A 26,733-nucleotide genomic window follows, 5' to 3' on the forward strand; every position below is an offset into this window, starting at 1 on the left:
GGATGCCCAGCGCCAAGCGCGTGGCAGCAAAACCGGTCCCGGTGTGCACGTTCCATCCGCCCCGGCCACACCTGCCGCGAATTATCGCCTAGCCGGGGCCCCCGACGGACGGACAGACAGACTGACGAACAAGCAGGCGCCGGCTTAGGACTGGCCAACCCACGCCGCCGCGGAGCCCGGATCTAGAGGCCTCTGTCTTCAGAAGGAAATTTCGGCTGGCCCCGCCCTCCCGCCGCTCTGGGGTCCGCGCCCCGGCCCCGCCCGTCCCCGGTAGGAGGTGGGCCGCTTGGCCTCCGAGGTCGGCCCGCTTCTCATCTGCCCAACCGGGGCGTGTCGTTTCCGGCCTCTCAGGGTCGCCGGGAGCATTTAAAGAAACGCGTCTCGGTATTAAGATCTCGCTCCGCCCCAGTGCCAAGCAATACCGGCGCCAAATAAGTCCCGCGGGCCGGCTCCGCAGAACAGGAGCTCGCGGCCCGCGGCGCTGCGGCGGCGGGTGGGGCGGGGCCCCATCGTGGGGCGGGGCCAGGGGGCGGGGCCGGCGGGGCGAGGGAGGCCCGGGAGGGAGGGGCGTGACCTGCCGGGCGCGAGCCGAGCCCCCGCCCCGCCCCCTCCTCGCGCGCTCGCTCGCTAGCTCGCTCGCGCAGAGGAAAACGTTGCGCAGGTTCAAAAATGGAACGTCGGCGGCGTGAGGGAGCGCGAGGGGGTGTGCGCGCGTGCGCGTGCGCGTGCGCGCCCGGGCGAGGGTGACGGGGTCCCCGCCGGCCCGAGCATCGCGCGCCTCAGCCGCGGCCCCGCAGCTCCGCCCCCGGCCCGGCCCGGCCCGGCCCCGGGCCCGCTCGCCCGCCGCCCCGCATGGAGCTGTCAGCCATCGGCGAGCAGGTGTTCGCGGTGGAGAGCATCCGGAAGAAGCGCGTGCGGAAGGTGAGGCTGCCTGGGGGCGGCTCCCAGGACCCCTGTGGGGTCCCCTGTTGTCCCCAGCACCGTCCCCTCCACGCTGGCGGCGAGGGGGAAAAGTGGGGCGGGGGGCCCAGGCAGCTCCGCGCTGCTGGGCTCGTCTCCCCAGTCCGTGCCTCAGTTTCCCCCGCCGCCTTGTAGGACGGAGTAGAATAAAAGTTGTCGCCCCAGCATCCTGGGGGCAGCTGAGCCCGCCAGAGCTGGAGAGTAGGATCAGACTGTAGGGATCCTGAACGCCATCCTTCCTTAACCTCCCCTCATTCTAAATAAGGGGAGATTGAGGCCCAAGTTGAGGAAAAGGCTTGCCTGGTGTGTTAGCGTCGGAGCTGGGTCTCGAACTCAAGACTCTCGATTCGGTACCGAGACCTTTGAAGTTGGAGGCGGAGCTTCAGCCTCCCGCCTCCGAAGACTAACTCTGGACTTCGACCTTTTCGGATCCCTTCTACCCCCACCTCGGTCTTTTTCCCGGTCTTCCAGCGCACACCTCTCTGTCTTCCCCACCCCAACTCTCAGCCCCGCCCGGCCAGGCTCAGTGAAGCCGCCTACGGCGCCGGGGCATCCTCTAAGCTCCTCCCCCTTCCCTTCGCCTCCCAAACAGACGCCCTGCAATTTAAGGAGGCATCTATTCCAGTGGGTTCGGGTACCTGCACCTCAGGGCTTGGCTTTGGCGGTCCGTACGTCCTGTGCACCTGTTTGCAGAGTGGTCGCCTCGCGCTGGAGGTTGGGGATGGAAGCCCTTGGGGAAAGTTCATCCTCTGGCAGTCACCACCATCCTGTCCCTTCGTCTCCTCTCTGCAGCCCCTTGGGAGGCTTCAGTGGCAGGGCTGGGAGGGGTCTTAGAGATCGCCTTCTCCCTCCCGTTTGACAGAGGCAGAGACTCAGACCCAGGCGGAGGAAATGACCTGGTCAAGGTCACACAGCAAGCTAGAGATGGGGGGTAGAGCGGGAGCTCAAGTTGGCTCATTGCTAGCTCATCTTCTTTGGAGAGAGAAAACTCAGTCCGGCATCTTGGGCCAAGGGTGAAGTTTGAGGTGGGGATTTTCTTTCCCCCAGCTCTGATGGGGTTGAACTCTTGGGGCTGCCCTTCCGCCTCCTTCTCCCTTCTTCCAAGGTTTCCTCGATTTTAATTTATTCCACAAAGCCCAGTGTTTTCCATGCACTGCAGCCTAAGCAGATACAGCGGTTACCTTCCTTCTTCGTGGAGGGTGAGGAACATCGTTCCTTCAGCCTTCATTCAAAACATATTTTTCGAGGGCCTGTTATGTACCAGGCAGCATGCTCAGCCCCAGGGAAGACTGCATCCCTTCCTTCATGGAGCTGGCATTCTGGCAGAGGAGACACATAACGAACGAGGAAATACATGCAGATGTCCTCAAGTGGGGCCCTGTGCTATGCAGAAAGAGAGGTGGAAGGTGGGAGAGATGGCCTTAGCAAGGTTGGTCAGGGCAGGCCTCTTTGAGGAGGTGACACGTCTTGGTCTTAACGTTTCGGTGTGGATGGGTTTGGACTGGAAAGCCAGGCCCGGTCAGTGAGGAAGGGAGGGGTCAGGCTCTATTTTGTAACTACTAGAGATGTGACCACCACTTCTGAAGGTGGAGACTTTGTTAGTCTTCTCTGGGGTCTTTTGAGTTGAGAGTCCTAAAGTCTCTGGGGGTCACCTCTGGGCCGGAGGCATCCTCTCCCAGAGAGGGGGCTGGCTGGTGGGGCCAGCACCACGGGAAACACACCAGTGAGGAATTTTTCTAGGACCTGGAGAGTCTTCTGTTCTAAAAAGTTAAGACTTACGGTCTTAGCACTGGGACTCTGGACACTGGATCTTTGGCGACCCCTGCCCCATTTGGTCTTAGTTTCCCCATGTGTGACACGAGCTCTGAGCTTCTGCCGCAGGAGCCCCAGAAATGTTTGGGGCCAGATGTGCGCCTGTGCTTTCGCAGGAAGGACAGTCCAGGGGTGATCACGCAGCAGCCAAAGTTTGGGTGTCTCTGGGTTGGTGGGGGATCTTGTGGGAGGGGGCGTGTCCCTGGGCTGTGTATGTGTTGGGGGAACATCAGTGCACAGTAGGGGTTGGGCCTTACTGTCCCGGGAGTGGTTTTTGGGGCAGCCGTGTGTCTCACTGTTTCTGCTCTTCTTTCTTCCCAGGGTAAAGTCGAATATCTGGTGAAATGGAAAGGATGGCCTCCAAAGTAAGGCTCCTGTGTGTGTGTGTGTGTGTGTGTGTGTGTCTGTGTGTGTGTGTGTGTCTGTGTGTGTGTCTGTCCGTGTGTCTGTGTGTCTGCCTACCTGTTCACCCTTCTCTATGCCTCTTGCCTCTCTCCTGCCTAGCTTTTAGCTAGCTGCTTTAGTAATTGGCCATTGGACCTTGGTTAAATCATCTTCTTCTCTGGGTCTCAGTGTCCCCTCTGCCAGCTGAGGGTCTAGAAGGACATGAGGGCCAAGGTGGGCCCCAGCTCCTCTTCTCTCCTGCTCTTCTCTGGGTTGAGCTTCATCTACTGATTGCAGCCTCCCCTCCCCTCCTTCTGGCCTTTCCGGGCACCTGGGAGGTGAAGGCCCAGCGTCTTGGCTTCAGAGACGGCTGCTCACCAGGTGGAGGCAGAACAAATACAGGCCGAGTGCGGGTTTGTGGGGCTGGATTAGGCACGTCTAGCCAGTGCAGCATGAGTCCTCAGTGCCATAGAGCTAGGTAGGGGCAGAGCCTGAGCCCCCTATGCCTTTGGACAGCATTCTCCAGTCTATCAAGCAGGTTTCCATACAGCCTTGTGAAGCAGGTATGGTGGTGATCTCTAAAGATGAGAAAGCTTGCTCAGAGAAGGTAAGCACCTTGCCTTAGGTCCCACAGCAAGTGGAGGCAGAGGTGGGACTTGAACTGGGCCTCCCCGCTTGCGGATGTCTCCTCTGTGCCTCTTCCATCTTGGAGTTGGGGGACCGGGTGCTGGATCCAGGACTTCTGTCAGTGGCTCCACCTCTCCTGCTAAGGTCCAATCAGGAACCTTCCTAGTAGCCAATCACCTCCCAACAGGGCGGTGGGAGTGGGAGGGACTGAGCAAGTCGTGTGGCCTCTTCATTGGTCTGTGGGTGCCCTGCCTCCTTGCCCTCCTGGAAACCCCCTTGGCCCAGAGCCTCTGCTCTCTGTGCAGGGGGCTTTCTGCTGTGTTTATGTTGAGGGCTGAGCTGGTATTGGATTCTAGGAGCATCATGGGAGCCTGGTGGGGAAACAGAGCAGAGGGGAATACAGCCTGTGTCACCTGAGCTTCCCTTTCGACAAAACAGGCTCATTAGGCCAGGCTCTGCTCCCCTCTCCCAGGCTCCTTCACCTTGCGGGTGAAAGTCCTGGGCCCGTGTGTTCAGGGCACCCTGCAGGCGTCCTGAGGATTGGGGTCGGTGGCTGGCCCACCAGATAATGCGCTGGTTGGCTCCCGCTGCCCCTGCTGCCCCTTCCCCAACACCCCAGAACTGGAGGGGGATCCCCTGCTCCTCACGGCAGATGAGAGGTGGACTCATCGGGGTGAAGAAGCAGTTACGAGTTGAGGGGAAGCTAGAAAAGGAAGATTACTAGGGTCGGCCGCAGGAGCGCTGACTCCCTGGGTGCACGCTCCCCACTCAGCTTGTGCGCCAGAAGGCACTGCACTGGGGTGTGGTCACCAGCCTGTTGGCCTTCACAGCACCGTTGGCTATTTTTCCTCCTCTGTAGACTCCCATCTTTTGAAAGATTTCCTTCTCTAAACAGAGGTACCTCTCAATGAAAAGTTCCTTCTTCCACTTTTTTATTTTATTTTATTATTATTATTATTATTATTATTATTATTATTATTATTATTTTCCTTCTTCCACTTTTTAAATCCCAAACGGATATGTCTGCCTACCAGAGCTTCAGCCAGGAGAGAAGGGCCTGGCACTCCAAAGGCAGTCCCTCGTGCTTCTGCTGGCCTGAGCCCCTCACCCCGATGCCACTTGTTTCTTAACAGGCCGAGACCACCAGGGGGGCCCTAATGCCTGCCTTTGGTGACTCCCCAAAGGTTCTGGGAGTCCTGTTTGACCAGATGACCTGGGGCACCCCTGACTCTCCTGCACATTGGTCCTGGGTTCCTGGCCTGGTTCACAGCCGTCCAGGTCCCCAACATGGTGGGGCCTGTGGTCCCTCATCTCCAGGTTGGAATAATGAGGCCTGTGTCACAGCATTGTTGTGAGGATGAGATGATGGAGATAAAGTACTGGTGCTTTCTCAGGTGACCAGGCACTTAGGAAATGTTTGTCGTTAACACAAAGTCAGACAGCTCAGCTTCTAGGTTTCCCTGCAGCCAGGAAAGGGATCTGGAAAATCCCATTCGCCACAAAAACTCAACATAGCCTTAGAAATGATTTGGGTCAGTCCTCAGATGGGGAGACTGAGGCCCAAAGGGGGGATCGTTACAAGAGTATAACTTCCAACCCCATGCCACCTGCTGTATCACCCCACTTGACTTGGGGGAAGACAGGTTCAGTCAGGGGGAGAGCAGGAGAGCCCAGGCCCTTTTATAATCCACTGGGGCTTAGGCTCCTCTTCTCAGGGGGCCTTGCTTGGAGAAGAGGCTGAGAAAGAGGCTGGGGAGTGGGTAGTTGGGCAGGCCTGGGAGCCTTGGCTGGGGGGAGAGTCTGATTCTCCTGCTCAGCAGCACCTTCCTCGCCGTGGCCAAGGAGGCTTATGTTAATAACAGAAACCATGATTTAAACAAACACTCTGTGCCAGGCCCCTTTTAGGCCATTACATGCTTTGCCCATTTTCTCTCCCCAACTGCAGACAAATGACTGCCCTTCATCCCCAGCAGATGGGGCAGAGGAGCTATCTTGTTTGTTCTGGAAGGTACTGCAAATTGCCCAGGGAGGGGCCAGGGGAACAGGGTGATGGATGTTAAGTCACCAGGTACAGGCTCTCTGCCCCACAGAGACTGTCAGATACCCCACTTATTTCAGCCTGCCCAGGACTGCTGTTCCCCTTCTGGGAATGCATTCCTCCCTTCCTTCCTTCTTTTACCACTTGTGAATACTACCCCATCTTTTAGGGAGGACTGCCTCCATGGAGCTTTGGTAATGACATTGTCAGTGGGAACAGCAATAATCAGGCTGCTGGTCAGTAAGCACCTTGTCTGAGTCAGGTATTGGCCCATTTTTAATTGCCTCATGGCAACCTATTTTACAGATGGGGAAACAAATCCACAGCAGAGGAGGCCATGCCCAGGGTCATCTACAGCTGGGATCATTTGAACTATGGTTTGCCTGACCCCAGAATTTGGGAACCTAGCCCCTGTGATACACAGTCAGCTCTGCCAAAGGTGACTGAGGATCTTTTGTCCTTTGGTCTTTTGACTATTCAGTAAGAAGTGCCTAGGCTTTGGAGTGCCTAGGCAGACCAGGCTGCCTTTGAACCCTCGTTCTGTAGATTTACAAGCTGTGTGACCCAGGGCAAAGCCCTCAACCTCTGCACCTCCATTTCTCCACCTGTAAAATGGAGCCCTAGCCTCACAGGACCCTGGCAAGGCTGCCTGAGACCAGAAAAGTTTCACAGCAATGCCAGGGGCAGAGGAAGGGCGTCATCTCCTTCCAGCGCAGGGTTTGGGCGGCAGCAGCAGAGTCCAGGATTGGGGCCTGGGACGTTTTTGCACTTGCTTGGAACTGATTTCTTAACGACTATTTGCTTTTATTATGTGTCACGCTGAACTAAGTGCTTCACGTGGCTTCGCACAACTAATTCTCACATTAGTCCCACTTCACGGATGAGTAACTGGAGGCTCCAGCGGCGGACTTACTGGCGCACCCGAGTCCGCCTCGCTGCTTCGTATTTTGGAGGGCTTTAAATGGGAGGGTGGGGGTACTAGGGCGGGCCTGGCTCTGGGGGGCCCCGCCCCCTGCACGGCGGGAGCCTGCGCAGCGGAGCCCAGGCGGGGCGGCCGCGAGCCTGTTTACCCGGACTCGGGGGGGGGAGGGGGGGAGAGGGGGCGGGGCGGTCGGTCACGTGGCCGTGTTTACCTCGGAGCCGGCGCGCGCCGTCCCCGCCCCCGCCCCTCATTGGCTGGCCTGGTCCGGGGCGCGCCCCTCGTGCGTGCGCGTTCACGGCGGCCCCGCTGCAGGGGGCGGGGCGGAGCCAAGTGGGGCTCTCCGCCCCGCCCCGCGGAGCGCTCCGTTCCCGCCCAGCCCGCGCCCGCCCCCCTGCACGCCCCGCCCCATCCCGCCCTGCGACCCGCATTCTCAGCTCCGTGGTATCTAGGCTGTGGGCCCCGCCGGCTGGGTGCTCATCTGCCCGCGCCCAGTTCTTCGCAAAGCGGGTTTGCCCTCGACGTGGTCTCTCCACATTGCGGAGCGGGGCTAATGGCCTCCACTTCATGGGACAGGGATGTCGGGGGAAGTGAGACGTAGCGCAGTCCCCCTCCTTTTTCTTTCGCGCAGCACGGAGCAGGACCTGGCCTGCTGCCTGGTCTGACCCTCTCCCATTGTTTCAGACCCCCAGCAGCCCCAGCCCAGTAACAATGTCCCCTGAATCCACTGACCCTTTCTGTGCACGTACTGTGTACGAGGCCCCCGTCAGACACAGGGCATGGTCAGTCAGGCACTGCCCCTCTTCCGAAGACATTACAGTCTGGCGGGGAGCCAGATGCAGTGACATGTGAGAGACCCAAAGGTAGAGGGTGGCCAAGATTCAACAGTTCCAACCACAGACTGGTCACGTGCTGTCTCAGTGACCTTGGCAAGATGCTTACCCTCTGTGCCTCCGTTTCTTCGTCTTTAAGTGGGGTAACCTACCTCATAGGGGTTTTGTGAGGAATTGAGGAGTCCCTGGCAGTCGTGCTGTTACCATGATGGTGGTGATTCTTAAGATGAGGAAACTGAGGTCCAGAGGAGGTTGGGGACTTGCCAGGAACCACACAGCACCTCCATCAACAAAGAGATGGGCAGGGCAGTGGAGAAGTGGGCAGGACAGAGAGGACTAGAACACTGTAGGGATATTCTAACAGAGCAGAGAGGGCGAGGCAGAGGACAGAGGACACAGGAGGAACACAAAATTCCTCTTTTCTTGTTTCTAGTTACAGTTGGGGAAAGTCAACCTTTGTTTTGGGAGAGGAAGGTTTGGAGTCTTTGCCAGTCTCTGGTTGCTTACACTTTGGGCATTACTCCAACTACTAAAAAAAAAAAAAAAGTTTCACTTTTAGCATTTCTTCAGGGTGAGCAAAACTCTGCAGTGGTTTCTGTCACCTTTCCCAGAGCACCGAGGGACTGGGGCTGGGCTGGGCACCCTGGGGAGGGCTTACAGCCTGCCAACCAAGATACCAGCTGGGTTCATCAATAATTTTGGAAGTACCAAGTGCCCAGCCTGTGGCGAGCAGCAGGGAGGAGGCTGGGAGTGGGACAGCTTGGAGAGGATGTCAGGGGAAGCTACAAGGGCCTGGCTCCTAAAGGATGAGGAGGTGGTCACCGAGGGACTGGCCGTCAGGAGGAGAGCACAGCACGTACAAGGAAGGTGTCATTGTGCCCGATCAGGCTGGGCCTGTGGCACTTGGGTAAGGGCTATAAGGTCCTCAGGGCACAGACCTTTGTCGCTGAGTCCACAGAGCCTGACACGGGGCCCAACGCACAGTAGGTGCGCAGAGGCATCCATGGAAGGAAGGAGGAAAGGATTCTGTCCTTGGGTAGCTTGTTGTTCGAATCCGGATTGGACTGCCGGTGGGTATCAGTGTCCCAGGACAGTTGAAGGTGAAGGTTTTAGCTCGGCTGATTAGGAGGCAGGCCGAGGAGGGGCTGCCCCCAGCCTCTTTCTGCCTCCTAACACCTCCGTGACACTTCTCACCTCCCTTCTTACCCAGCGCAGCTGGGGGCCACCTGGGTCAGAATCATAGTCCGTGGCTCTGGTGTTGTTTGTATGCATACGTGCGCACACATGAACACACATCGGTATTTATATGTTTGTATGTGTATTGTATGTTTGAGTATGTGTATGCATACACGCATTTAGATTTGTGTTTTAAAACTTTTAGTTTTTTATGCACTGGCATCTGTTTATGGTGAACTATACTAGTTTTTCCATTCATGAAGTGATATAAAGTTGTTTTTTTTTAATCTATGTTTTTAAGTAATCTCGACACCCAACATGGGACCCAAACTCACGACCCTGAGACCAAGAGTCGCATGTTCCTCTGACCGAGCCAGCCAGGCACCCCTAAAGTTTGATTTTAAAGTAAAATTATTAAACTAAAAAAATTGATCTGCTTTAGGGCCACCTGGGCGGCTCAGTCGTCCGACTCTTGATTTCGGCTCAGGTCATGATCTCGTGGTTCGTGAGTTCGAGCCCCGCTTGGGGCTCTGAGCTGACGGCGCAGAGCTTGCTTGGGACTCTTTTTCCTTCTCTCTTTCTCTGCTCCTCCCCGTCTCACACTCTGTCTCAAAAAGAATAAATAAGTACACTTAAAAAAAAAAGTGATCCATTTGAAAGGCAGAGATATTAAGTAAATGATAGTGCATGTGGAACAAAGGTGGCTTGAGCTGTGGAACTGCTGAGCTCCGACTTCCAGATATGTCCCAACAGGGGACGGTCTCTGGTGTGGGGGTGGTGGAAATACCAAGGGGCCTGCCGTGGCATCTCTGTACCAGTCACTAGACATCTACCAAATTCCTGCTGCGTGCCGGGCCCGACAAGGGAACTTCAGACCTGGCCGTGAAGGTGCAGATGTGTACCGAGGAGGGAGGGAGTAGCTCGGCCCAGGCAGAGAGGGCCATGCTGGGGCCAGGGCTTGAGGGCGGCCAGGGACAGCAAAAGGAATAGGCACGGAGCCCTTAGGTGAATGCATTAAGCAGCACGGGAGTTCTTTATGGCCGGGGAAATGGAGGCACAGAAATGTTGAGGAAATCCTTCAAGGTTGGGTGGCGAGCAAGGGCAGGGCTGGGATTTGAACCCAGCTGGTCTGGCTCTAGAGCCTCCGCTCTTGACCACATGCTCATGCCTCTCATCGGAAGGGAATCCTGGGAGGAGGACCCTGTGCTTCTGAGGTGAACACGAGGTCTAACTGGGAGTTAGACACACTTGTTTAGAGGCTGATGTGATCGGTGCTCAGAATGAGGGCAGTCCTAGTGTCGTGGGAGCCTCCTGACCCAGCCTGGGCAGCCAGGAACAGCTCTCGGGGGTTGGTGACAATTATGCTGGACCTGCGAAGGGGCAAAAGCCTGCCCCGCCCCTGCCCCCAGTGGGCCCAGGTGGAACTGCCGTAGCTCCTGTGAACGCCAGTGGGGAGCAGGGCCGCGTCTGACCTCTCATCTCTCTCCCCAGGTACAGCACATGGGAGCCAGAAGAGCACATCCTGGACCCCCGCCTGGTCATGGCCTATGAGGAGAAGTAAGGGGGCCTCAGCCTGCCGCTGGCTTGGCTCCGGATGAGGGTCATGGGCATGGGGCTCGGGGACTTGGTGGGGACAGCCTGGTCTAGTCTGCAGCTGGGGGTCCTGGGTCCCATTCCTGTCGCTGAGTGACGCTGGCCACTTCTCTAACCTCCCCAGGCCTCGGTCTCTCTGCTGTAAAATGGGCCGTCTGTAATAACACCGGCCCCGGTTTCCCTAAAGTTGGGGTTTCAGTTGCTGCGAAGAGTGTAAAAATGCTTTTCACAGATGTCCTGTGTGAGGGGCACAGTATCAGTAATGCCCAGTCATGGCGTTGGGGACAGATCAGAGAGAGATTCTCCCACCAAGTGAAGGGAGGTCCGGTGAAGCTGGAGAAGGGACAGGGACCATGGCTTTGGAGCAAGGACATCTTGAGTTCTGGTCCATCCCACTTGGCCGCCTCCCAGCTCAGTGGCCCTGGGCAAAGCTCCCTTACCTCAGTCTCCCTTACCTGCCAGTGCTCTGCTCCGATTCCCAAGGTTGGTTAGCGATCGGCAGCTCCACCGGTGGGCAGTGAGGGCGCATCTCAGCGGGGAGCCTTTGACAAAATGCTGTTTCTCCTGATGTGGGAGCCTTTTGAGTCTCGCCATCCCCGTCTGCTGCATGAGCTCCAGCTTGACCGACCTCCCTGCCAGCAGGCAGCCCAAACCCTCCTGCCTCTTCCCTGGAGAGCCTGCAGGGTGGGATCTTTTCATAAAATTGTTTTCATTTGGCCCTTCGCGGTAGCCTCCTGAGACAGGGATGAGGGTCTCATTGGATGGATGAGGAAACTGAGGCTCTGAGGAGCTGAGGAGCTTGTCCGGGTGTCTCGCAGCTGGGAAGCAGCCCGCCTAGGACTTAACCCAGGGCTTCTGACTCCCAAGTCAGATGCCCTTCCTCTGGCCCTCCTTGCCCTCTTCCCATGGCTTCTCCCCCAGGAACTTTCCTCTTGCCGATTCCAAGGAAAACCTTCCATGGTTCTTTCCTTTAAAAATCAGGGTGTCCCTGTCCCTCAGCTTCTTTCTTGCCCCTGGGTGCTTGGGAAAATCCTGTGGGATGTCCCGGACTGTAGCGAGGAGAGTGCCGGGCAGGTGCCAAAGTCCCGGGTTAGCATCCGAGCTCTGCTACTCGCCAGCTGTGTGGCGGTGAGCAAGGCCTTTTCCTCTTGGAGCCTCATCTTCCCCATCTGTGAAGTGGGGATAAGAGTGCTGATCTCATGGGGCTCTCATGGGGACCAAGGTTTCTGAAAGCACTTTGTAGGCCAGTAAGTGTGGGCACACGTGTGTGAATTATCTTCCCGATGGCAACTAAGGGTCGTTCGTTCATTTGTGCAACAGGTATTGAGGTTCCGCTGTGTGCCAGACACTATTCCAGGTGTCTGGGGACACAGCAAGGAACGAAACCAACAGACAACCCCATTTTCATGGGCTCCAGTGCAGAGACCGGCAATAAAAAACCATCAAAAAAAAAAAAAACACCCCGTATACAGTATCAGATGGTCATAACTGCTGCAAAGACAGGGTTGGGGGCAGAGAGAGGGGATAGGTAGGGGTGCAGGGGTCAGTGGGTGGTTAGGTGGGGGGTGTGACCAGAGACCCAGATTAAGCGAGGGATTGAGCCCAGTGTGTATTTTAGAGGACATCCCAGGTAAAGAGAACAACCAGTACAAAGACCCCGGGGTGAGAGCCAGTGTTTAAGGAACAGCACGGAGGCCAGCGTGGCCGTGAGTGTGGCTGGCTGGGGTGATGTGAGCCGGGTAAGGTGTGGGAGATGAGGCAGGAATGGGGCAGCTGAGGGAATGGGGGGCGCAGCTCAGGGAGGGCCGTGTAGGTCCTGGTGCAAGATCCGGATGTTATTTTAAGTGAGTCAGGAAAGTCAATAGTTAAGGAACAAACGAAGAGCTTGTACAGACCCACTGTGTGACTTTCAGCCGACTTCTCTCTCAGTCTTGGTGAAAAGGAGGTGAAAGAGGGATGATGTCCATTGAACGCCTGCTCTGCAGGGTTTTAAAGAGACTCAGAGGGAGTCTGGCAAGGGGGCTCTTTTGGGGAGTCCCGCCCGCAGGGAGAGGCCGAGAGGGTACGACTCCTAAGTCGCCACAGCCCTACAGCACTGGCCATTGATGGGTAGGAGCCAAGGCTGGCAGAAACCAGGCCCTGGGTGGTAAGGACTGGATAGAATGGACCTCTCCCCCTTCACACATGCACGTGCACACACTCACACACACGCACGCATGCACGCTACAGATTGGAAACCCGGATCGTGTGGCCTGGGCTCCAGGCCTGCCCTGGGGGCCCTGATTGGACCCTGGGCCTGACCCTCACTAGGCCTGGAGCCCGGAGCTCAGCGGCAGAAGTTGTCAGAATTTTGGCATGGGGCAAGTCATTTAGCGTCTTTGTGCCTCAGTTTCCACAACTATAAAATGAGGATAGTAATAGTGGCTCCCTCACAGGGGGGCCTTAGGTAGAGCAGTGCCTTGTGCAGAGCGTCCGGTACGTGATGATCATATGCCACACTCACCTAATGTCACAAACACGCTCCCATCATTATTCTTTTCCCCTAAGGCCCTTCCCTTTCCCCCTGTCTACTTCCTCCTCCTCTTCCTCTCTTCTTTTTTTCCCTTCCTCCTCCACCTCACTTTATCATTTTAGCTTTTTCTCTCCCCTATTTCGATAAATCCCAGGGACCCCTCTTGCTTCTCCCAGGAGCCCTGGTGGCCGGCTGAGAAGCGACTGCTCGCTCCAGACGAGGACACTGAGGTCCAGAGGGGAAGCGACCGGCCAAGGTCTCCCGCGGATCAGGGGAGAGCTGGGCCTGGAACAGGGTGTCCTGGTGCCCAGCACCAGCTTCCGAGAGAAGATTCTCACCCTTAAAGGCTGGCAGGTCCCTCCTGGCAGCCGAGCGGCTGCTATCACAGGGCCTTGGCTGCTGCTTTCAGACACCGGCTCCGGGGCCCCGGGGCAGACCTGCTGCGGCCAAGCGCACAGGCAGGGAGGGAGGGCCCCACGCGAGGTGCGTCTCCCCAGCACCCCTGGAGACGGCAGACAGCTGCCGCCCCGAGGAGGGCTGGCGGTGGAACAGCTGCCTGGGACTCGCCGGTTTTGCTGCGCTCAGATGGAGAGACCGCCCCGGGTCACACAGCCCGCAGCGGGAAGGGGGCACGCTCCCGGCCCCCGCATTCTCTCTCCTGCCCACATGGCCTCTGCAGTGGGGGCTAGCTATAGAAAGTGGGATGGAATGAAATGAAAAGGTGGAATGAAAATGGCTTTGAAGCTGTTGCTGGAGTCTCTGTTGCGATGTCTCGCATGTGTCCCGTGTGACTTTGTACACATCCTTGGGTTGTGTGTGTGTTTGTGCAGGTGGGTTGTGGGGAGGGCACCCAACAGAGAACCTGGCATCCACCAGGGACTCCGAACAGGCGAGCTTTCCTCCCTTTCCCCAACCAGATGATACAGTGAGGGCCTGTCCTCTCCACCAGGTTCATGCAGATCCCAAATGGGGGGACATCTGGGCAGGGCTTCGCTTACAGAAGGACCGTGCCCGTGCTCATCAGCCCCCCTGGGACGTCTGAGGCAAATTTGATTGGCAGGTTTCTATACAACTCTCCTGAGGGTGGAAACTGTTTTGTTTTGGAGGGTGTTCCCAGTGGCGTGCAGAGCGGGGCTCTGGCGTGACCTTGGAGCCTGGTAAAGACACGCCTGCTTTTGGAGATGTCGCCCGCGTCCCTCCTCAGCATTAGGACCGGTGGCTGTGCCCTCCCCTTTTGTCAGAGGGGAAGACCGAGGCCCTGGGATATGAACATGGGACCCCACTGTTACGGTCTAACGAGGGCAATGGGGAGGAGTCCCTACTCCGGGATCGGGGGGTGGCCTGTGGTGGGTGCCCCCTTTCCCCATAGACAGCGGAGGGCTGGGCGGAGCGGATGCTTTCCTTTCCCTTAAATGTCACCAGTGTTTGCTTTTCTTCTGCCATCTGCTTTGCACCCCAGGGAGGAGAGAGACCGAGCGTCGGGGTATAGGAAGAGAGGTCCGAAACCCAAGCGGCTTCTGCTGCAGGTAACACCACCAGCCTTGGTGCCCACCCACAGGCCCCCCCCCTTGCTCCTCCTACCAGCCTCCCCCACCCCATGCATTTGCACCAGCCAGTGGAGCCGAACCACTTAACCTCTTTGCTCTGCCCAGGGCACGGGCGCGGGTGGGGACTTAGTGGGTCCGTCTCCACGGGGGGAGGTGAGGAAGGAAAACAGCCTGGGCGGGAGGTGCTGTGGGTACAGGGGAAGATGGGTCTATGGCTGGTGGGAGCCTAGACTTTTGAAAGCTTAGAATCTTGTAAATTAGCCTTCATCACGCTCAAAGTCACCAGAACACAAGATTGTAACATTGGAGAACCTCAGACACATACACGTTAGAACTGAGGAAACGTGGGAGCCTGGGGTTTTAGAATCCAAGAAAAGGACACTCAGAATTCTGAGACCGTAGTCTTGAAATGCCCTAGAAATGTGTCGTTTTTGAGTGAGAAGAAACCTATGGGGCCCCCTTTTCCAATCCTCTGCCACAGGCAGGGGGGTTGTGTCTAGACTCTGGGACACCCCAAGTTACCCAGGTCTTGGGGCCACTTTGCTGACATCACTGGTCTGCTTGGAACGCGGGTGAAGTTTGAAGTGATGTGGCTGTGTGATTTGAGGCAGGTCTCTCTGCCTCTCTGAGCTCGAGCGTTCTCTGTAAAATTGGGGTGATCAGCGTACCTGCTCTCCTTAAGTGAATAAGGTTCACCCGGGTATTTGAAGCCAAAAATAAGGCTTCTTGGTCCCCACGCAGGGTGAGGAGACATGTCCAGTCTCCTGCCCACCCTTGATTAGAGATCACCTGGGACTTTTGCCAGATAAGGTGGGATTCCCTTCATGCGATGGGTATTTTCACAGGGTTTGGTGTGAATTGGGTCCCAGGAAGGAAAGTAGCAAACTAGCCCCGAACTTAGCAGCTTAGAGCAATAGACACTTAGTACCTCACCCAGTCCCGGTGGGTCAGGAAGTCAGGGGTCCTGTGGCTGGTTCCTTAGTGATTTCTAGTTCAGGTTAGGGTCACGATGTCAGCCAGGGCGCACTCATCTGGAGGTTTGACCGGGGCTGGACCGTCGGCCGGCTGCTCGCGTGCCAGCAGGTCAGCACGGGATGTTGACAAGAGGCCTGGTACTTTCCAAGGGCTCCCGGGTGGCCTTGCAGCGTGGCCACTAGCTTCCCCCAGAGTGGATGATGTGAGAGAGAGAGAGCACGAGGAAGGTGGGAGCACGGGGTCTTTACTGACTTAGCCTTGGAGGTCCCAACCCACAGTGCCCAGGGTTCCAGGGGACTGCCCATGGCTGTGAATTCCCCGAGGCGGGCATCGTTGGGGCGGTCTCAGAGGCTGGCCACTCTTTTCTTCGTCGTCTCACTGACGAAGAAACCAAGGCTCAGGGAGGCCGGTAGTTTACCCAGAGCTGGATTCAAACCCAGGTCTGGCCCTGGGTGCTCCTGGATGGCTGTGGGCAGCCGCAGGTTCTCGCTCTGTGGGCAGCAGGAGGGAGGAGCTTACTGGGCTCGTGATGGTCTGTGAGCCGGGCCGAAGGAGCAGGTTTTGGTAAAGCTGCCATCGGATAAGCCCTCCCGGCATGGCAGTGTTGTCCTGATCTCCGCCTGGTCGGCCCTCCTCCTGTCCCATAACCACCCATGCCCCATGCCGTGTGACGGGCATTAGTGGGCAGCACTGGCAAATGGAGCCTGCGCATGTGGGCTTTGCTCCCAACTGGGAGATGTTTGACCGGCAGGCCCCATCTGAGGGCCTCGCTCTCCGTGGAGACTCTTGGCCCCTGGTGACAGGTGGCAGCATAAGGTACCGTCCCAGCGTGATCCACGCCTTCCCGATGCCTTAGCACCAGGGATCTCTCGTGGATTTGTCTAAATTTCTGCCAAAGTCAATTAGTCAAATCCCCGGAGTACAAAAATCCAGCCCTTGCGTGGCGGGAGAACGTGCCCTCCGGCCCCATTTTCACGAGAGTGAGACGGGGCATCGGCAGGGGGCTGGGCCCGCGCCGCTCAGGGGGAGGAGCACCTGGAGCGCCTGTAGACTGCTGGCAGAGCACTGTCCCTGTGGCCGTGTGACCGTGCGCCCAGTGCCGCGTGCGCCCCTGGTTACTTGCCCCGGGAGCCTTAGGGCCTCCATCTCACACCATCTCCTCGACGGCCTGGCTGCTTCAGCTTTGGGGGTCCTTTAGTAAGCAGAATTGCCTTTCCTGTGATGAAGAAGAACTCCTTCGTTTGTCTGCTTCACGAACCAAGATTTGGTTTTTCTTGGTCGATGTTCAGTCTGTACCTCTTGTACGCTCCTCTGCTGTGCACCAGAGTAATCTTCCCTGCAGCCCCCATCCCGGCGCCACCTACAACCCCCTGGGGAGATGAGGCTTTCCCGTGGGGCCAGGATGAGTGGCTGTACCCGGCCAGGGCTGGGGCTGGGCTGCTCGGGGCTGGCTTTCTGGGCCGGGGTGGGGGTCGGAGTGATGGCCGGCTCCTGGCCACGGAACGCAGGGAAGGGCACTCCAGGCGGGGTGGGGGGGGGGGGGGAAACGGCATGAGCAAAGGCGCGGCAGTGGCGGGGAGGGCAGGGCTGACCCCCCGTGCCCTGGCTTGCCCCCGCAGCGGCTGTACAGCATGGACCTGCGGAGCTCCCACAAGGCCAAGGGCAAGGAGAAGCTGTGCTTCTCCCTGACGCGCCCACTCGGCAGCGGGAGCCCTGAGGGGGTGGTCAAGGCAGGGGCGCCCGAGCTGGTGGACAAGGGCCCCTTGGTGCCCACCCTGCCCTTCCCGCTCCGCAAGCCGCGCAAGGCCCACAAGTACCTGCGGCTCTCACGCAAGAAGTTCCCGCCCCGCGGGCCCGACCTGGAGAGTCACAGCCATCCACGGGAGCTCTTCCTGCAGGAGCCAGCAGCCCCGGACGTCCTGCAGGCGGCCAGCGAGTGGGAGCCTGCTGAGCAGCCCCCCGAGGAGGAGGGTAAGGTGGCCAGGCCCCGAGGCCCAGTCCCAGAGCCCCTCAGAGCTGGAAAGTCCCCGCGAGTCATCAGGTTCAGCTGCCGTAAGGCCCAGAGAGGGCCCGGCTCAGCCTGGTCCCCCTCCTCCCGTGGTCCCACTGTGGGTGAACTGGTCCAGGCAGGGAAGATAAATGTAGTGGCGTCCTCCCGTGTGTCCAGCCTTGAGCTAGGCCCCGACCTGGCCGCGGACGTGGAGGGGGACCCAGTGCTGGGCTGGCGGGGGTCTGCATGCCGCCTCCCGCTCCCACCTTGCCTACGCTGTCGTCAACGCTGTCCCCCGTCTCTCTGCCTTTCTCTCCCGTGGCTGCCGCAGATGCAGACCTGGCCGAGGGGCCCCCTCCTTGGACTCCCGTGCTCCCCCCGAGCGAAGTGACAGTGACCGATATCACCGCCAATTCCGTCACCGTCACCTTCCGCGAGGCCCAGGCGGCTGAAGGTTTCTTCCGGGACCGCGGCGGGAAGTTCTGAGTCACCGTTTTTACTCTTCGTAAACTGTTTGCTTTTGGGCTTGGGGTGGGGACTTCCAGAGATGGGGAGGGGTTGGGGGCGGGGTAATTATTTTATTTAAAAATATATGGAACAGGAGAAGGGGGGGAAGATCCTGACACTTTCCCGCCACCTCGCCCCTTTCTCTGCGTGTGATGTTTACAGAAAGGCTCGGTGGTCTGTCTGGGGGGCTGGGGAGGCCCGGCATCGCTCTGTCGGTCAGGGTGCCATCTCTGGGCCCCCCACCCCTGGATGCCTCCACCACCAGTGTTCTCTAGAGACGCAGCAGCTGGTCCCAGGAACCAAAGGGGAATGGGAAGGCCCAGACCCTCCCCCTGAGCCACCCCCTCCTGCCTTTTCGGTTGGTTTCCCTTTTCTGTTTTGGGGGCGGCGGGTGGGGGTGGGTCGCTGTGTGTCACTTTCCACCCCAGCTTTGTGGCGGGATACGGAGGCTGGCTTTGGCCAAAAAGGACTGGGTCAAAATGAGGGGGCAGGAGGAAGGCTTTGAGGTCGCTGGGGTGCGTTCCAGACCCTTCAGAGAGGCCTTCCCCTGGGGTTGGCTGCCCGCCGAGCCCCTTCTCCGGGGAGCTCCCCCACCCGCATCGCCTGACCCGTGAGGTGGGCGCACCCGGCCCTGTGCCCTCGCGACCGCGTGCGCTGCCTGCAGGCGTGGGCCGTGGGCCTTGCAAATCTCCTGTTCAGAAACCCTGACCCAGGGAATGCGGGGCGATTCGCAGCACCTGAGAACTTGTCGGGGGCACCCCACCCTTAACCACCCTTGTACAGCACATCGTGTGACGGGCTCTGTCCCAACTCCGTTTGCTCACAGCTGTCAGCAGAGGGCAGGATGGCCTCCGATGCTCCCAGCACGCAGTGGGGTTTTGTGGCTTCACCTGGCCGGCCACAGGTGTGCACGTGTCTGTGCAGGTGCGCCGTGGGTCAGCACTGGCTCTGAGGCACCTGGGCCCTGTCCTTCTTCCCCGAGGGGCTCTTGTTTTCTCTGACTCAGGTGACTTTTCAACCCTACCCACTCCTCTCTTTTTCTGCCCTCCCAGAGAGGGAGGGAGCGTCCCGTCACCTTCTCAGGGCAGCCTTCAACTCCCGAAACTCTCCCTCCTCCCATTCCGTGTCCCCTTCCCATTTGTCCGAAATGCCACAGCCGGGAGCGACCTAGTTTTGCTTTTGGGGGGACCTCTGCCGTGTCTCTCTGCCGTCTGGCTGCGGTGGACGGTGGGTCAGGCTGTGTGTAAGCCCCGGGCCCACCCGGCAAGGGGCTGTGGCTGCCAGGAGGAGGGGCCCTCGGTTCCTGGTTTGCGCAAATGTGCCCTGAGGGCAAGTGGCTTCCCAGGCGAGGAGGAGCGTCCTCTCCCCCTCTCCCCTGCCCCAGCCCTGTAAGGGAGAAAAAGCCAGATGGCAGGGGCGGGGGGGTGGGGGGGGTGGGGGGCGCCAGGGGAGCAAAAGTAAAAGGCTGGCTCCCTCTCCCTTTCCCCCATCATCAGAGTGGGGGCGCTTGGGGGGGGGGCCTGCCCGCCTTCTCCCAGGGCTCTCTCCCCACTCTGCTTTGTCCTGAGGAAGTCAGCAGAACCCTGCTGAGGCAAGGATAGGGTGGTTCTTCCCCCAGACCCCTTCTCCCCAAGTTCCCAAACCAAAGACAGCCTGTACCCCATTTTTGTTTGGGGTGCCCTGCTGGCAAGATTCCTAAATCCCTGAGTCTCTCTCTCCCCTCCCTCCTTAATCCTTCGTTGTCCAGGGTCAATTCAGTGCTTCCATTGGGGGGTGGTCCCCTCTGGTGGTTCCTCCCAGCCTGGGAAGTTGACTCTAGAGGAGTATGTGGGGGTGGATCAGGGAAGGAGGGGCAGCTGGACACCTCCACCCTGACCAGCTGGGAGACCCTGGGTCGGGGAAGGGCAGTTTGGAATTGGGGGGGGGGTGTCTCCCAGGACAGGGGCTCCCAACAGATGTGAGGGTGGTGGGGAGGGTGGCCGGGGGTGGGGGTCTGTCTGATTGAATGCCGTCGCCCGTGGCTTTGGGACCCGGCTGGCGGCTTGCAATAGAAGGAACCCCCCCACCCCCAGGGGACATGGGACCTCTTCCTGCCTCATGGGCACTTTGAAAGAACTGTTTGTGCAATTAGCAGGCCTGGAGATTTGGGGGGCTCTTTGTGGAGTGAGACGGCTGATGTTCTGTCTGCTGCAGCAAAATGCTTCTTGCCCCTTCCTCAGCATCCCGCGTCTCAGAGAGGGCAGAACCCTGGGAGCCGGGGCTCCCCGCGGCTCCCTGGGATGGAGACCTCTATGAGGGGCTGGGTGCGGCCTGGCAGGCCTCTTCCCAGCCCTGAGCGTCCCAGTGGGGCCTGGGACGCTGAGCTCCCACCCCACCCCTCCCCAGAAGGCCAGTACTTGCAGGGGTGGGGGTTCTTAGAAAGAGTTGGACCCCCTGTCTTCCCCCCCTCCAGCCCCCACCCATTTTGAATGTAGAGCGCCCGGTCGGTACTTTCCTCTTGCTGTGGGATGGGGCGAGGAGAGGATTCCTCCACCCCCACACGGCCACTTGTTATGCCCAGCCGAGCCCTGTCATCCCTCCGGGGTGATGAACCCCTTGCTGACTCCCCTCCTGCGGGGGCCGCTATGCCCGTGTCAGGTGGCTTAGCTTTGCTTTGTAAGTGGCCAGCCCGGCCTCCACGTCTCAGCACAGGAACGCTGCCTTTGCGCGGAATGAGCGTCGAGCTTTGTTCGGACAACGTGAATGTATTTGGGAGGGTTGGGGGTGTGAGTTGATTCCAAGCACATGCCTTTTCCGAGTGAGTGTGTGCTGGGAGGGCTAGAGCGGACGCAGAGCGCGGTTTATTTTTGTACTGATATTGGTAAGAGACTGTATAGCATCTATTTATTTAGATGATTTATCTGGTAAATGAGGCAAAAAAATTATTAAAAATACATTAAAGATGATTTTGAAAAAAAAAAAAAAAGAAAAAAGCTCTTGCATTCGAGCCTTCGTTTTCGGCGGAGTCACAGCTGGGCCGTGGAAGGAGCTCCAGCCCCCAGGGATTTAGGTCCCAGGTCTGCCATTTGCTGACCGTGATCTTGGACATTTTCTGAGCCCTCCAGATGTACAGCAGGATTACTTTGGGTGGGGGTGGGAAAGTGGTTGGGGACTGGAGGCTGGAGCATAGATGGGCAGGCGCCCACCATTAGGGTCCCTCCAGGGTGTCATCAGAGGCCGGGATCCCTTCACCTTTTCTCTGCTTCCTGCCAAGAGTGTTCTTTTCTAGAACCGAGGGGTGGTCCATATCCCGAGTCTCTGCAGTTGCAGGTTCTGGAACCCTGGACTCTCATGGGCTGATGCTCACCTACCATTCAGCTAAGCTCGGCACACTGTCTGGGCCCAGAAAGTGGCGGTCAGAGCAAACATGAGTGGGGGCTGGGAGAGTCCGCTACCCTCCTCTGCCTTTAGGCTCATGCTGCGCTCAGGGTAGAGACCGAACAGGAGCGTGCAGGACTGGTAACAGAGAACAGGTAAGAGTCAACTTGTGTCCCAACCCTCCCAGTGGCCGCCCAGGTGGGGAGTGGTGGTGCCCACAGCCATGGATGTGTCAGGGAAAGAGGGAGAACGGATCGGCTGGCGATAGACTTAGGTGGTAGAATTACCAAGACTTGGGAAACGATTTGGCGTGAGGGCGAGGGAGGCGTCACGATGATGCCCCGGTTTCTGGTTTGGACAACTGGGTAGATGGTGGTTCTTCGTGTGGGTGGAGGCTAGAGGAGGAGAAGCAGGTTTGGAGGTGCCTTGGTCACCCCCAGAAGCAGAGCCCAAGACAGGGGCTTTATTTGGGAAGTGATCCAAAGAGTAGGGGTGAGGGGTTAGAATGGGTCAGGGAAGGAGGAGAAGCCGCAATGAGGTGGGCTATTGAGGTCACCATTATGGTACTACCGTGTCATTCCACCTGAGGTCACCCCAGAAGGACACACGTGTCGCCCAGAGTCGCCCATTCCCGAAGGATGAGGGCCGGGAGCATTATTCCCTGAGCGCTGGTCAAGGGTTGCCCCAGGGTTTGCGAACCCAGCCCCCAACTTCCAAGATTTGCACATGTCGGCGGCCACCGTCCATTACCCCATCTGTCTTATTGGAAGAGCCTGGGGCAGAAAGTGGAGACGCGCTGCCAGTCTAATTACACACGGAACCGTCCCCTTCCACAGCTGACCCAGAGCCGAGGCCAAGTGTGCCCGGGGGGCCACTAAAGGCGTCTGACACGGCCCACGCCTCACACCGCTCCTCTGTGCGTTCGCCACACAAATTCACTCTCGTGGAGTCTTCCAGGCGGTGGCCAGTTCCACTCTCTAAACAAAGACTTAGCAGCGAGAGTCCTCGGTGCCATAGCCAACCCCAAGCCTGTGTCTGACCCTCACCATCTCCCTCACTCAGCCCGAGTTCCCATTGGTCCAGGCTGTCTGCCCGGTGGGGTGACCCAGCCTCTTGTCCACGAAGAGTCTGAGTCCTTGTCGACTCGTCTGTCAGATCAGCTGAGTTTGCCGCAAGCGCCCGTTTAAAGTCGCCACCGGGCACCGAGAGATGCCTCAGTGACCTCTCTACCCGCAGCATGTGGCAGTGACCCTGGCATCTCGGGTAAGCAAGGTCAGTTCGCCACATCAGTTAAGTAACCACGCTTTTCGCCAAAGTGACCGGTTGGTACTTGTAGCTTCCGAGGAATCCCTTACCCTGTGCCGGAAACCAGGTCGACCTCTGATTGACCAGGGTCTACACTGCCGCGGTGGGGAGGACCAGTGTAGCGTCTGCCCCTCGGCTCTCCCTGGACGCAGCACTGTTGGTGTCTACACTACGTCCTGGCGGGCAATGGCCCAGCTCTGCAGGGCGATGGTGGCGGTGATGGGATGGATGGGTGGTGTGGGCAGAGAAGACAAACCCTCATCGCATGTTGGTGTCCGATCTGGTAAGCGCGAACTGCCGACTTCTCCAGCAGGGAAGGAAGCCAGTGTAATCGAAGGGTCATCGACCCTTGCCACGAAGGGTCCGGCCAATCTCCTTGAAGGATGATGCCATATCGAGGGCGAACCCTCAGCACCTGCCTCTGACAGGTTGGCCATTCATCAGTGATGGGAACTAGCCTCGGGACAACTTTATGAAAGGAAGCCCGGGCGGCCAGGCCACGCACACCCTCCGTGTCACACCCACCATGGTCATTCCACTGGTGGGTTTACTGTGCAGGCACTGGCTGTCAAGGGCAGAGGCTGGCTGTCGTCCCCTGTCAGATGGATAGATGGCTCACCCTGTCCTCCTTGTGAGATCCTCTCTGGCGAGTGCTCTCCAATGGGCACAAATCCAGCGGCGCACGAGAGAAGAACGAGGCACGAACAAGTCAGGGGCAAGGGAAAGGGAGCAGGGGTCGGCAGTTGGAAGGACAGTCGCCCCGCACGGCTCCTCATTCCCATATTTATCGGGAAAGTGCGAACCATCAACAAAAAGACATCAAGATTCACTACAGCGTTCAAAGAGCCTTCTCCGGAGAAGGACAGAACTCGCTTAAGCACGTGGCGGGAGTCATCTAGGGTCCAGCGAGCACAAAGACCCCGATCGGATCCGTGGCAGGTGGTCGTGGTCTCTGAGGAAGCGGAGAAGTACAGACCAAAGAGGCAGGCGGCGGGTCCACCTTGAGCGGGTCTCCCAGCTGCTCGGCTTCGCGACGTACATCGGCCGCCTCTCCAGAGAGACCTTCCAATATACATTTTCTCAAGGCTCTATTATTTCTGGCATAGCTCTGCGTGGTGTTTTTCTCCAGTCATCACGTTGTGGTGACGGGCCGTCACCATGTGCCCCCTTCAGGGGAGAGCAGGGTCAGATGTCAGAAATCCACCCCCAAATTTCCACCAACCCGAGCCTTCCGACCCCTCCCTGGCAACTATGCCCAGGCGGGTTTTAGCACCTGTTGCGGTCACCTGTAGAGGCAAATGAGCCCCACCCACCCCCCCTCCCAAATTTGGTTCAGATGTTGAGATTCATGCCACACACACACACACACACACACACACACACACACACCAGAAGGGTGTGGAACTACCGATTACATGCATAATTGAGATCTCTGGGGAGAGTGGGGGCGGGGTGTCTCTCAGGCGGGCCCAGAATGACCTGAGAGGAGAGTGGCCCGGGTTTTCTCGCTGTTGGGAGGGCGGGCCGGGGCCAAGCTTCCCGGTACCGGCCGGGTTTGAATCTTTTGCCCAGATGTAGGCTTAAAAGCTGGCAGCAGTTAAACACCAAGATGGGGATTCAGGTCCCTCCCGACAGCATCTCCATCCCACAGTAGGCCGTCAGGGCCAGGCTTCGCGGGGCCACCTTGGCCGTGCCCCGGCGCTGTCACCAGGTGTCCTTGTCGGCTGGGGAGATCCTGCGGCCTGGGGACGCTCTCACGCCGACATCTTCTCCTGTACGGTTTATACGCACCACTAAGTCTCAAACCCTCCAGTCCAGCCCCGCGTTGCGCATTCCTGCTCCGCTGTGTCCGCGGCTGCCCCGGCTCCTGGGAGCGAGTTGACAATTTCCTCCTGGGGAGGGAGCGTGTTTCCCTGCTTGGTCCACGCCGGGATAAGGAAAGGAGGCAGAGGGGAACCTTGAGAAGGAAGAGTGTAATCTGGAGGGGTATCTGCCTCAGGTGAGGCCTTCACGCGGTCACCAAGCGAGGGGTCTGCCCTTCCCCAGTCAGGGTGACGGGCTTCCGATGCCAGCCTGAGGGGTCAGGAGACTCTGGCGGTCAAGTTTCTCAGACACCTTATCCCAAATGTTTCCATCCCGGGGCTTAGGGTTCTGTTCCTTCCCTGTCAGGGTCCCCAGTAAGAGGCCTGCCAAGGCAATGTGCCCAGCCTTGTCTGCACCTCCTGTAGCTAAATATCGGGCCTGATGGTCAGCAAGACGTACCCCAGGGCTTTGGGAGATCAGGGGCTCTTTAAACGCTGTCATAAATATGAATATATGTCATAAAACATGAAAAAAAATATATATAGACATATATATAGACACATATATAGACATATATATATAGACATATATATATAGACATATAGACCGTCTATATATATATGCTATATATATATGTCTATATATATGTCTATATATATATCATATTTTTATATGACATGTATATATATATATATATAAATGAAAAATAACTATTTTCCCAAACAAAAAACTTACAAGAGCTTTCACAGCATAACCAGAGTTGACAGTGGCTGGTCTGAGGCCGCCATTTTCTTTCTCCAATGCCACCATTCAAAGACTAGAGCCCTCGCTATCCCAGCACCCTCACCTGTTACGGGTTCACTTGTGTCCCCGCCTCCCCCTGCCTCCCTAAATTCATGTATTAGAGCCCTAACCTCAGGTACTTCAGGATACGACTTAATTTGGAAACAGGTTCTTTACAGAGATAGTTAAGTGAAAATGAGGCCACAGGATGGGCCCTAGTCTGATGTGACTGATGCCCTTAGGCAAAGGGGAAATGTGGGGCCCAGAGACAGAGATAGAGGGAAGACGATGTGAAGGACACGCTGAGGGGAAGGCCGTCTACAAGCCAATGACAGAGACCTGGCACAGACCCTTCCCTCACAGCCTCAGGGAACCAACCTTGCCAAACACCTTGGCCTCAGACTTCAGCCTCCAGAACGTTGAGCAAATAAATTTCTGGTGTTTGAGCCGCCTGGTCTCCCTTTGTTACGGAGGCCCCAGGGAACCACTACCGCGTCCGTGAGAATGGAGTCTGAGATGAGGCTAGCGTGCAGGCACCGTATTTGGGAGGTGGTCCTAGGAAGCAAGAGTGAGGACGGGGGGTCATTGAGGTTGATGCTGTAGGAAACGGGGGCTTGATTCCGCCTGAGCTTTCTGAGAAGCCTCCAGATTCTCCCTCCAGTTCTCCTACGGAAGGACCCACACAGGCCTGCTCACTCACAGGCCTCTATCCCTCAATGTCAAGGGGCGTCGACTCCTTTGTACTTCCGAGCTGTGCAGAGGGCAAGGGAGTTTCCACCCAGGGTCAGAGGAGCCCCCCAGGCAGGGGGCGTCCACCCAGCCGGAGGTAAAATCAGAAATGCGGGCGAGAGGACTGAGTTGAGCCCAGAAACGTGTGCAGTAGAAGAGAGAGGCACGTTTTTCATTCTGAGTTGAAGGTGTCTGTGTGTAGAGAGGTCCCAAAAGCAGTCCACATGCCGCGCTGAAGCTTGGGGAGATGAACATGTTTGAAGGAGTCTCTTAGTTTTAAAACTTTTAAAAAAATGATTACGTATTTATTGAGAGAGAGAGAGAGAAAGATAGAGAGAGAGAGAGAGCAAATCCCAAGCAGGCTCCTTGCTGTCGGCACAGAGCCCGATGCGGGGCTCGAACTCACAAACTCAGGTGAGATCATGACCTGAGCCGAAATCAAGAGTCAGACGCTTAACCAACTGAGCCACCCAGGCGCCTCAGGTTTAAAACTTTTAAGGTGAAAAAGCTCCAACCTATCCCAAAGCAGAGGCCACAGTGTAAAAAGCGCCCACGGGCCGCCTCAGCCAGACTTGATCTCAAGCAATATTAGGAAAACCTCTGGACCTTGCAGATCCCTGAGAGGATCCCCGGGCCACACTTGAGAGCCTCCGCTTTTCCCCTTGTGACTCTGGGACGGAGGCTGGCGGGGCTCTGGGTCTGATGCCCTCCGCCCTCCTAGAAGGCCCTTGCCGGCTTCTCCCGGGTGTGGCCTTGAGAGAGCTCCCTGCCATCTGTCAAGTCCCCGCCACCGCCACCTGCTTCGCTGAAGGCTGAGGAAGAAGTTTGAAGGGAGGGAGGAGGAAGAAAGAGGTGGGAGAGAAAAGCGAGGCAAGAGAGGGAG

At 57.8% G+C, this 26,733-nt stretch overlaps 1 protein-coding gene across 2 annotated transcripts; it reads left to right on the forward strand.

The window, feature by feature from the left end:
• Nucleotides 1–615: 615 nt before the first annotated feature.
• CBX7 (chromobox 7) lies at nucleotides 616–23,640 on the forward strand. Of its 2 annotated transcripts, none has more exons than XM_086712240.1 (6): nucleotides 616–921; nucleotides 3,094–3,137; nucleotides 10,241–10,306; nucleotides 14,314–14,380; nucleotides 16,996–17,347; nucleotides 17,698–23,640. In XM_086712240.1, exons 1-6 carry the CDS (start codon nucleotides 853–855, stop codon nucleotides 17,850–17,852), a joined length of 753 nt encoding a protein of 250 aa, XP_086568366.1. In that variant the 5' UTR covers nucleotides 616–852; the 3' UTR covers nucleotides 17,853–23,640. The 2 variants fall into 2 exon arrangements, with proteins under 2 accessions (XP_086568366.1, XP_086568368.1); XM_086712242.1 differs by having other exon boundaries at nucleotides 618–921; nucleotides 17,275–17,347.
• The last annotated feature ends 3,093 nt before the right edge of the window (nucleotides 23,641–26,733 follow it).

This window comes from Puma concolor, chromosome B4 (genome assembly GCF_028749965.1).
Source record: "Puma concolor isolate L17-30 chromosome B4, mPumCon1.1.hap2, whole genome shotgun sequence".
In the NCBI taxonomy this organism is placed as follows: Eukaryota; Metazoa; Chordata; class Mammalia; order Carnivora; family Felidae; genus Puma; species Puma concolor.